The sequence below is a fragment of the Temnothorax nylanderi genome, unplaced genomic scaffold (assembly GCF_030848795.1).
Source record: "Temnothorax nylanderi isolate EJ_2023f unplaced genomic scaffold, tnyl_v1.0 TNYL_tig0206_pilon, whole genome shotgun sequence".
Lineage (NCBI taxonomy): Eukaryota > Metazoa > Arthropoda > Insecta > Hymenoptera > Formicidae > Temnothorax > Temnothorax nylanderi.
Window position 1 is genome coordinate 175,001 of NW_027249268.1, and position 11,130 is coordinate 186,130.

Consider the following 11,130-nt stretch of genomic DNA (forward strand, 5'->3'; position numbering starts at 1 on the left):
TTACGTTAGTTTTTGTTTTTATTTGAGAAAAATTCGTTCTTTAAAAATCCGATTTGTAAATAGTAAAATTTATTTTTTTCATTTTTAATAATATAAATAATAAAGATTTTTCTACTTTTTTCAGAGTGTTTTCCCTTATTTTTTATCCAATATGAAATAATAAATTCTCTTCATTTTTCTGTATTTTTCTTAATACAAAATTTTTTTAACTTTTGTCATACCATAAATATTTCTACTCTTTTCTCGTTTCATGTAGAGAATTAAAATATTTTAATTTATAAAGTCATTTCAGCTGTTTCATATAATTTCTTGACAAGTTGTTATTGTTTCATATAACCCCGACCTCCGGGTTATATGGAACCATAAACTTTTATTTAAAAAGGAGATAAAGACTGGAAAAAGAAATTATAGGCTTCCTTTTTGCTGCACTTCTGAACTAGTGCAATAAGTTAGAATGAAACAAATATATTTTCTTTCATTCTAACTTATTTTATTACACTAGTTCAGAAGTGCAGAGAAAACGAACAGGCCTTATATGTAACAAAAAAATGGTACTCTGAAGTAACTGCTTTTACTTGCAAACATTATTTTTTAAGTAGTTTTTACTCTAAACGAATGGTAAAGAAGGTGCTAAAATCGTTCCATATATCCCTGATTTATAGGTATTTATAAACTTTACATATTTTTAGTGAAACGCTATCTATAATATTTGTAAATATACAAGGTGGTAGTTAAGGGGATCCTATAGTGAAGGCCGAACTTCCTCGATATCGATAATGTCAACATTTCTAATCCTGTTTTCTATGTTATATATCTATATCTGTCCTTGTCTAACGAGAGGCATCTGTCCTTGTTCGATTGCTGCGCCATCTCTCGCTACACGCAATACTGCTTATCCTATCAACCTGAATGTGCTTTTGCTTAATAAAACTTTATTAGAGAAGATCTTTTTTTCTAGGCGTTGAATCAGTTCTATTTACACAATATTGTTTCTACATGTTGTCCCTACCCCGCCTGGGTGTCATTTTATATATATAAACTGCAGTATATTTGTTATTGTCGTCAGGTGACAGCTGTATGTGCCCAAATTAGTAAAATTTTTAATTTTTTTTCGTTTCCGATATGAAATCGTATATCGCAGGGTAGATTTTTGTGCGTACTTTAATTCTGTAAAAGAATTTTGCAATTCTGTAAAGCCAATTCAAAGATTTCTCGTAATAAAGAAATGTCGGTAACTACTGCCACTATAGGATCCCCTTAAGTACTCTAAAAAAGATTTTAAAGGGTGATTTTTCTCACAAATTCAAGACGAAAGCTTCATATGACCATATGTCCGAAACGTCGTAGTTTCAAAAATACAGGGTGTCAAAGTTGAAGAAAAAATTGTTATTTCCAAAAATTTCGAATTTAAATAAAAAAAAATGTATGGTCCCAAAAGATCAGTCTTCATGTCCTTCAAATATATACAAAGTTTCATCAAAATAACCCGAGTGGTTTTTCGAAATTTTTGGAAATAACAAAATTTTTCCTTCAACTTTGACACCCTGTATTTTTGAAACTAACTAAGCCATTTCGGACATATGGTCATATGAAGTTTTCGTCTTAAGGTTGAGTTTCCACTGAGCGCGTCACGCGTCGCGTCGTCTGTCGTTAACCAATCTAAACATCCCGTCACAAATAATGTAATAAAATAAGATGTTTTGATTGGTTGCAATGGATAACGCGACGCGTGACGCGCTTGTGTGAGAAATCACCCCTTAAAATCTTTTAGAGTACTTAACTACTAGAGTACTTAACCACCCTGTATAGAGAATAATTTCAAATTAAAAAAAATTTATTTTTAAGTTTAAAAAATCAATCTTCTTTACTCTGCTCATTCAATAATTCAACTTGTGACATTTTGGATGGGAATATCACGAATAGAGACAGTTGAGCTACATTAAGAGTCAAACCAACTGCATTCTGAAACTATAAATATATGTGATGCAATATTAACAATATGTATATAAAATATATAAATGTATATAAAAGTAATATCTATAAAAAATAATCTTTTGTGTCTTTAAATATTTAAATAACTACATTGCAAAGAATACTTACAATAACAAAAACATTATCAATGATAATGCCATACAATAACCACTGAAATGAAACTAGTGTACCCATAAAGATAAGTGGAAATGGAAGGATTTCTGTGTTTTTTGTTTGTATAACCTTTTCCTAAAAAACAATATTTTAATTATGACACTATCGTGTTAAATATGATTAAAATATATTTAGAGAAATTTAAGCTATGTATAGAAAAAAGATAGAAAAAAGATCTACTCACAAGATGCACAAGAGGAGCTGCAATTAAAAGTAAGAGAAGTACTGTAATTACAATGCCAAATCTGTATTCAACATTTGTTGGATCTTCTATTTGTGCATAGACAAGAAAAATTACAACAAAGATTGTTACTTTATATGTTAATTTAAGCACTTCATTCTAAAAATAAAAAATATATAATAAACAAAAAATGTCGATCAATTGCAAATCAAATATATTTTAAAATAACATATCAGTATCAGAAGAAGTACCGTATTTGATGCATAACGGTAATATATTATCATATAAATCGTGCTTGTCAATAAACCAAATATATTAACATTTATCATGTTAGAATCACCTAACATCCAAGCATATCGAAGCATCAATATGCATCTAAAAAAATATTTATTTGGTTACATAATCTATAGTTTACTTACTTTCAATTTTTGTAACATTATTATTTTATTACAAATATTTAATCTTTACAATTAATTACTAACTGAGAGTACTAAAAGTATCGTTATATAAATGTATCGCTATATAAATAATGTATTGTTATTTATTGTAAAATATGTAAAATTTAGTTCATGCTTTATTTAATTAAATAACTTATATACACAGGATGTTAAATTTCAAACGTAACAGGTTGAATACCTTGATAACTAAATAAAATATCAAGGTCTGATTTTTTTTTAAGTTGTATTGTTTCAAGGCGGACAAATTTTGATAACAAAAAAATTGATCTTAGGTGGAGGCGTTAAGGTCAAATGAAACAATACAACCTAAAAAAACCGGACCTCGATATTTTATTTAGTTATCGAGATATTCGACCTGTTACGTTTGAAATTTAACACCCTGTGTATATATATATATATAATTTATACGTATACTTACAATCCTATGCCACCAAGAAAGGGCATTGGATCAACTCCTCTGGCTGAACCTTTCTTATATATGTTGCGACATATTAGTCTATAAATTATAAAAATATAGTATATAGTAATAAAATTTAGTATAAATAAACATTTTTTTAAAACATTATAATTTTTTATTATATTATACCTAATAACGATTTATACCTTAGCAGATATTAATAGTAAACAGATATTAAACTGATAAGTCATAAAATATGATGAAATTGTTATTGCAGTTTTACACTAATACAGTACAATATCAGTCGTTATAGATACCAATCAAATAAATACTAAGATATTTAATTTTTTTAAATACTTTCTAAATGTTTCTTAATATTTATAGAGGTTAATAAATATTTGTAAGAAACTAAAATTTTTAAAATATTTTATATTTAATTTGCAAGAAACAGTGCATTATGTCAAGTTTCCTTTGAATTCCAGAGTAAAATCTTTATTATATCAATCATATGATATACAGGGTGAGTCACTTAAGACCGGCCACCCGGAATAACTCCCACAGTTTTAAAGATAAGAAAAAATGCTTTAATTTAAAGTTGTGTGGTATCGAGGGGGACATATTGTGGAGGTAAACATTTTTTCCCAGGTAGAGGTGCTTAGGAGATTTGAATGTCATCTTTATTTTTTTAAATGGAACCATGCATTTTCGAACACCTACGACTGAAGCTTTTCCAAGACAGTTTCAATGGTCATAGATATTCAAAGTCACAGACATGAGAAATGTTAAAAAATGAAAATTTATCCTGAATGTTTCCGAAACAGAATACTCACGGTTTTATTAATTCAATCAAACCAAAATGTTATTATTTATGTTTGATGCGTGACCGTGATCTGTGTTACTTCATTTAAGCTACAAAAGTTATTAAATAACAAGACCATTTAATGTAAATGTAAACAAATTTCGATGGAACGTTGATTCAATAGAAAATTCGAAAATCATTGGATTGAATGATTTTCGGGAAATCATAAATGGCCACCATAATCACCGCGCGGACTTGACACGATTAGATTTCTTTCTATGGGGAAAATTAAAAGCAGATGTGTATCGTGATGCACCGACTACGAAAGAAGACATGAAGGAACTCATATAAGCTTGTACTGCAACTGACCAGGATACAATTCAATGTGTAACACAGTCTGTGGGTGATCGATTTAGACACTCTGTCTTGCTGTGGGCGGTCACCATTTTGAACATCTGTAGTTTTGAATTATTAAATAACTTTTGTAGCTTAAATGAAGTAACACAGATAACGGTCACGCATCAAACATAAATAATAACATTTCGAACACCTGTAGTTTTGAATTATTAAATAACCTTTGTAGCTTAAATGAAGTAACACAGATCACGGTCACGCATCAAACATAAATAATAATTTCGGTTTGATTGAATTAATAAAACCGCGAGTATTCTGTTTTGGAAATATTCAGGATAAATTTTCATTTTTCAACTTTTCTCATGTCCCTGATCTTGAATATCCATGACCATTGAAACTGTCTTGAAAAAGGCTTCAATCGTAGGTGTTCGAAAATGCACGGTCCCATTTAAAAAAATAAAGATGACTTTCAAATCTCTTAAGTACCTCAACCTGGGAAAAAATGTTTACTTCCGAAATGTCCCCCTCGATACCACACAACTGCATTTCTTCCTATCTCCAAAACTGTGGGAGTTATTCGGGTGGTCGATTTTGGATGACTCACCCTGTATACATACAAACACACACACACACACGTATTAATGATCGATTACATAATGTATGATACATATGAGTTACATACCTAAATGGAGAAAGACGATAAAAAAATATTTATTATCGTAACACACTTACGTTCCCGATAACATTTGTGCCATCGTAGTAAACATGGCACAAAATCCCACAATTTCTTTATAATCTTCTAGGACCATTTTTCTTGATTTGCTTCGACTAGGTACTCTCAACTCTGAATAGCATTAACATCTATCAATTGTTATCAATGTAAAATGCTACATCCATAGACATATACAATGTCTATAGCTACGTCACAGTATTATACTGTGGCTACATCAAAATTAATGGCCGGTATTCATATAGCGAATTCGGTTGGACGCACCAGTGCGCACTCAGTGCACATTAGTGCTGGTCTACAAGAGGGTATTTAAGTTCTAAGCCGTAAGAAATTGACCAATCACAGTCGAGTATTTTCCTCATATTCCACTGTGATTGGTCAATTTCTTACGGCTTAGAGCTTATAAATACTCTTTCAAACAAAGTTGTAGACCAGCACTTAAAGCCATTGTACATACATTGATTTAATCTCTAATCTTTAAAGTAAAATGCAAATTTTTCGACTAATAAAATGCCCAATACACATTTTACCAAATAATACAATAAAGAATATTGAAGATTTCGTGACTTAACTTGTTTATATTAAACACTAGCTGGTTACCCGCCCTAAGAGCACAGTTGACGGAAAGTCGACGGCAAGTCGACTTTTATAAGTCGACTTCTAGTCGACTTCTAAAAATGGCGAAAAGTCGACTAAAAGTCGACTTCTAAATAGTCGACTTCTAAAAATGGCGGAAAGTCGACTAAAAGTCGACTTCTAAATAGTCGACTTATAAAAAGACGGAAAACAGTCAAGCGGCGCGTCATGCATCATCAATATGCATGGCGGCGAATCTCGAGGAGGCTGGAGGACCAGAGTGGACCAGAGTTTACGCGAGTGCGAGGAATACGTGCCGCGAGACAGGACACGATAAGACGCCAGATAGTTCTTGCAGGTATGGCGGATCAAGTCGCGAGAAAGGTTTTGCCCGACGAGGTAAAAGAGGATCAGGATAAGGCCAAGTGGAAACATGCTTACAGGTTAGGTATGGTGTGTTATTAATTATCATCGATAATTAAGACCTATTGAATGCGACCTCTCCATTCTGTATCATTTTTCAGAACACCAGAAATGAAGGAACCTGTGTTCATGCATTCTTCGTGCGTTCTACGGAAAATCAGTCCGGAATAGGTGGTTTATAAAGAGGTGTACGAAACGAATAAGATGTACATGCGAGGTGTCACGGTGATAGAACCCGAGTGATTGCCGAAATTCGCCCATGCTAAGCCATCTTAGTGAATTATTGGTTGATCCACCGCCAAGGTATTTTTATCACAATTGTTGCTTTATAATGTTTTTCCTACTTATTTATAAAGATATTTATAGATATAATCAATGAACCGGGAAGATCATTTGCCGCGTGTCTGGTACATTCGGAAAGGCCGAATGGGCACTACCATCGATGGATATAGAGCATCCGTGGACGGTGTCAAGTGGTTAGCGTATTTCTTCTTGGAGGGTCAAGTGTGCCCTAAGCTGAAACGATTTGTCCCGTCGCTGCTGACGACACCTGGGAGCATCACCAAGTCATGGGCCAGGTAAATCGTTATTCTATCTCCTTTCGATTTCACGTTGATTCATCGAATAGATTACATCAATTCAATACGATTTTTTCAGGTTGATACCACGCACTCAAGCAATAGTACAAACGCTGCAGTCGCAGGGAGTCGTGTCCAAACACAAACTGCTAGAAATCTGGGGTTCGGATAAAAAATGTGAGATTTTAATTTATAAAATAATATTTAGATATTATCATAGACTTCTATACAATACTAGACCGCTGACAGACATCTCGGCCGTGATGCTTGCCGCCATGTTGATTTTAGTCAAGATATGCTATACTACTATTCTATACAAGTGGTTTTATACAAGATTTCTATACAATAGTCTGGCATATACAGAATGTCCAAAAGAAAGGGTTTAATACTACAGGAGTAGTGGTTCGATTTCGACATCCAAGTACGCTACACGTCGAAGGCATGACTTACAAACTTATTGATAACATGTACCAATATTTAACACAAAAACATTCGCCTGCTTCATTATGTACTGTAATAACGAATGCAGATAAACGCACATCATGAGCAACTGAACACCCGATAGTGACTTATTGTTAATTCAATATGGCCGCACCCTTCACTAACACTTGCACCTTGCACTCGCATCAGCTTTTCGGCAGTGCGTCCATAGATGTTAGTGGTCTAGTATAAAAGTCTGTGGATATTATATATTTATAATAATATATATATATATATATATATATATATATATAAAACAATATTATTATATATTTACAACATTATGATAATAATATGATATATATTTATATAGCTAATTTTGCATATTGTTTCGCGATTAACGCTGGAATGTTTTAATTTTAGTTCTGTTATTGTCAGCTTACCAGAAGTGGCTGCCGGAATCCGCGCACGCAGAAGTGGCACAGATATGGCCGCCTTTGTAATTAAGAATAAAACATTAGGATTGTAATTATACAGTTTTTTAGATAATTAAATTATTTTATATATGAAAAAAAATCGAAATGCATCAGTTTTAGCCCTCCAGCAAGGGGTCGATTGTGTATCTTGAAATAATGAGGTAAAAATTACAAAAGTGAGAAAATTCATTAGCGCATCTACGATTTTATTTATCAAAATCTAATCAAATCTGTTAACTTTTGTTATTTTTACCTCGTTTCAAGATACACAATCGACCTCCAGACGTACGCGGCGGTTTATTTTATCGACTTTAAAAGTTGGCGGGAAGTCGACTTTTCGTCATGACGGGAAGTCGACTTTTCATCATGACGGGAAGTCGACTTTAAGGAGGCTCTTACCTCGATCATAAAACGACAGATCTTTATGAAATTAAATTATGTTGTAAAGTGAACCACAACGAACCGATGCCCAAAACTTTAGCATAGGTTGACGATAAAAATTTTTAAAATATCAGTATTGAAATTCGCATTTTTAACACAGGGCATATGGTAAACACTAAAATTTTTACCGGAAGTGATGTATTTTCTTGGCAAGTTTGCGAGCCAGGTAAACAAAAAACTAAGGAATTGTAGTTAAAATAATAATCTTTCTAATGATAAGAAGAAAACTTGGTGTTGACGATGAGTTATAAAAGATATTGTAGTTTTAATATGACGTACGACAGGTTAGGCGAATGATCTTTCGAGTGTCAAAATCGCGCAAAGTTTCAAATGTTGTATTACACGTAAATAAGTAAAATTCACTATCCGTCGAGACCCTAATGAATCCTCTGCATGCAAACATTCCGGAGAATTGTTTTGTACCTATATAAACAATAAGTTTCAATTATTTGCCAATCAAACCTTGAAAATCAAAAAGTAAACAATGTTAATTATTCTTTCTAACCTCACTTGCACATGTCTTTTCTCTGCGCTGTATGGTAGCGGCATAATTATTCTCTCGCGCATTGACAACCTTTATTTTCGAGAATTTTCCTTTCATTTTCCCTTTCAGCATTCTCACGTTATATCTTTCTTTTGGCTCCATCTCTTCATCGCATCAATCGCTACAACGCTACACGGCTACACCTCACTTAGCTACAGACTGCTGCAGACGACGTTGTAACACGCGCATGTTATTATTCTGCTCTTTAGCACTGACGTAGTCAACTGACTTATTGTATAAATTTTAATATTTACACTAATAGAACATATAACTTACTCTTACACTATATAAAAATCATTATTTATTTTTTTATTTAATTTTCCGATAATTTTATAACCAATTATTAATGATAATTTTTCGGTTGCTACATTGATTAGAGCAGCCGGGTAAGAGCCTCCTTAAGTCGGTGGTTTTTGCGACATTCGCCGACTTCAAGTCGACTTCAAGTCGACTTTCGTCCTTAAAAATGTCGACTTCTCTGCCAAGTCAGTTTCGGTAGAAGTCGACTTCAAGTCGACTTAAAGTCGACTTTTTGCTCTTAGGGTACCGACCTCTGTCGGGTTGCTTAGCTGCGAGCCTGTATTTTATTTATTATAAATTTTTTAAGAGCCAAAATGTAAAATCCGGCTATGTACCGGGTTGCGGCTGATCTTACTGATTAAAACAAGCATAAGTTTAATGAGATTTGTTAATTAATTTGGCTAAAATTTGGGAAAAACCGTTTCTAAGCAGCTTTGCAAGCCTGAAAAGGTCGGTAGTGTTACTCCTGTCGACCCTTAACTAGCGTATACGGCCAGATATTCCCCTGTTTGATTACAAATGGCGTTTTCGATTTGCGGCTCAAACCGACTCGGGTCGCATCATGTATACAGGACTCTAGCATCATTGACGTAGAATACATACATATCTGTGTATGTATTCTACGAGACTCCTAGAGATATCATTGCCACCTTTGACTAGAGAGGATACGGCCTTAGAGGCGTTCAGGCATAATCCCACGGATGGTAGCTTCGCACCACCGGCCGCTCGACCGAGTGCGTGAACCAAATGTCCGAACCTGCGGTTCCTCTCGTACTGAGCAGGATTACTATCGCAATGACTGGTCATCAGTAGGGTAAAACTAACCTGTCTCACGACGGTCTATGTATTCCACGTCCATTGATGCGACCCGAGTCGGGTCGAGTAATGCTGGGTCTACAATGCGAGTCGCAAAGTCGTGAGTCGCAAGAATTGACCAATTACAGTCAAATTTGAGGAGAATAATCGACTGTGATTGGTCAATTCTTGCGACTCACGACTTTGCGACTCGCATTGTAGACCCAGCATAACAAATCGAAAACGCCGAAAGTCTGAATCACCGTTATGCTGCGTTCCCACTATACGTGTCACGCGTCGCGTCACGACGCCGCGTCATGACCCTAATGCTGGGTCTACAATGCGAGTCGCAAAGTCGTGAGTCGCAAGAATTGACCAATCACAGTCGATTATTCTCCTCAAATTTGACTGTGATTGGTCAATTCTTGCGACTCACGACTTTGCGACTCGCATTGTAGACCCAGCATAAGAGCAAAAAGTCGACTTTAAGGTAGTCGACTCGCTACGTGCTAGTCATGTGACTGTTTGTAGGTTTTCACGTTCAGAAATATATTTCAGGCAATTTTTGCTAAGGGAAAAATAATTTTATGAATTATGGTGTAAAATTTCATACGTGACAAAGTATGTTACTTTTTCCAAATTCTGTGATTTTTCTCATTTGACTCCGTTTTGATCAGCTGATCATGCGAGTCGTCGAGAAAGGTTACAAGTGAGAAAAATACTTGGCAACATCGCATTTTACGTCAATTACTGAGAAAGGGTTTCAAAACGTATGACAGGGGTGTCAATCACTATCCAATTCGGCTAAGAAAGACGAGCCCCATAACCTGCAACTACAGTGATTAGCCAGCGGCGTTGCCAAGTCTTCCCAACCTAACCTCAACCAAAAAATGTCTGCTCGATTACCGCATTTTCACTAAAATAAACTAAAAAATTAGCAGCGAAATCTCCGGTAAACTATATATTTTATGGTTGCATCGGATTCTTCGAAATCTAATGTATAAAAAGCAATGTTTTTTCTCACTTCATCTAATCGAAAAATGCAAAAATATGTGATTGAAACCGTGATAGAGCCTTCTTTTTCTGGCCGTCTGGTATGAAGTAATGCAAAATTTGTGATTTTCGAGATCGATTTTCTAGAGTAAATAGTCGGTAAGGAGCCACAGAAAAAATCGACTGCAAAGCTGATCATATAATTTGATATAAAATCCAAAATCGAAAACTTTATCTAATACATGCCCTGACGAGGCGACTACCTTAAGTCGACTTGAAGTCGACTTCTACCGAAACTGACTTGGCAGAGAAGTCGACTTTTTTAAGGACGAAAGTCGATTTGAAGTCGACTTGAAGTCGGCGAATGTCGCAAAAACCACCGACTTAAAGTCGACTTCCCGTCATGATGAAAAGTCGACTTCCCGTCATGACGAAAAGTCGACTTCCCGCCAACTTTTAAAGTCGATAAAATAAGCCGCCGCGTACGTCTGGAGGTCGGTTGTGTACCTTGAAACGAGGT

General features: G+C 34.5%; 2 protein-coding genes and 1 long non-coding RNA gene across 6 annotated transcripts in view; 1 reads left to right on the forward strand and 2 right to left on the reverse strand.

Moving 5' to 3' along the window:
* LOC139779040 (sugar transporter SWEET1) overlaps positions 1-5,237 on the reverse strand; it is a 5,681-nt gene extending 444 nt beyond the window's left edge. The window contains exons 1-6 of the mRNA XM_071717252.1: positions 5,067-5,237; positions 3,203-3,280; positions 2,578-2,701; positions 2,330-2,485; positions 2,101-2,220; positions 1-1,968 (exon numbers count right to left, since the gene is read on the reverse strand). The exon at positions 1-1,968 is cut by the window's left edge and continues 444 nt beyond it. Of these exons, the coding sequence (XP_071573353.1) occupies positions 1,855-1,968; positions 2,101-2,220; positions 2,330-2,485; positions 2,578-2,701; positions 3,203-3,280; positions 5,067-5,143 (669 nt within the window). The 5' untranslated portion in view covers positions 5,144-5,237 and the 3' untranslated portion in view covers positions 1-1,854. The remainder of the gene's footprint in view (positions 1,969-2,100; positions 2,221-2,329; positions 2,486-2,577; positions 2,702-3,202; positions 3,281-5,066) is intronic.
* A 523-nt stretch (positions 5,238-5,760) lies between these two features.
* Positions 5,761-7,637, forward strand: LOC139779020 (probable ATP-dependent RNA helicase DHX37). 3 transcript variants are annotated; one of them, XM_071717210.1, is made up of 5 exons: positions 5,761-6,088; positions 6,165-6,366; positions 6,430-6,641; positions 6,721-6,818; positions 7,485-7,637. In XM_071717210.1, exons 3-5 carry the CDS (start codon positions 6,439-6,441, stop codon positions 7,562-7,564), a joined length of 381 nt encoding a protein of 126 aa, XP_071573311.1. In that variant the 5' UTR covers positions 5,761-6,088; positions 6,165-6,366; positions 6,430-6,438; the 3' UTR covers positions 7,565-7,637. The 3 variants fall into 3 exon arrangements, 2 of the variants coding, with proteins under 2 accessions (XP_071573311.1, XP_071573312.1); XM_071717211.1 differs by lacking the exon at positions 7,485-7,637 and adding an exon at positions 6,880-7,196 and having other exon boundaries at positions 5,765-6,088; XR_011719767.1 differs by lacking the exon at positions 6,721-6,818 and having other exon boundaries at positions 5,773-6,088.
* On the reverse strand, positions 6,825-9,641 carry LOC139779021 (uncharacterized). 2 transcript variants are annotated; one of them, XR_011719769.1, is made up of 4 exons: positions 8,484-9,270; positions 8,258-8,401; positions 7,505-7,556; positions 6,825-7,317 (listed from the first exon to the last, which is right to left on the reverse strand). It is a non-coding gene; the product is annotated as an uncharacterized lncRNA (long non-coding RNA). The 2 variants fall into 2 exon arrangements; XR_011719768.1 differs by lacking the exons at positions 6,825-7,317; positions 7,505-7,556 and having other exon boundaries at positions 8,224-8,401; positions 8,484-9,641.
* Positions 9,642-11,130: the final 1,489 nt, after the last annotated feature.

Excerpts from the sequence above, each read along its gene's own strand:
- LOC139779020 (XM_071717210.1), top strand. The coding sequence starts at position 6,439 with ATGAACCGGGAAGATCATTTGCCGCGTGTCTGGTACATTCGGAAAGGC. Across the intron at positions 6,642-6,720 it reads ATCACCAAGTCATGGGCCAG|GTTGATACCACGCACTCAAG; the intron begins GTAAATCGTTAT and ends CGATTTTTTCAG. Across the intron at positions 6,819-7,484 it reads CTGGGGTTCGGATAAAAAAT|TTCTGTTATTGTCAGCTTAC; the intron begins GTGAGATTTTAA and ends TTTTAATTTTAG.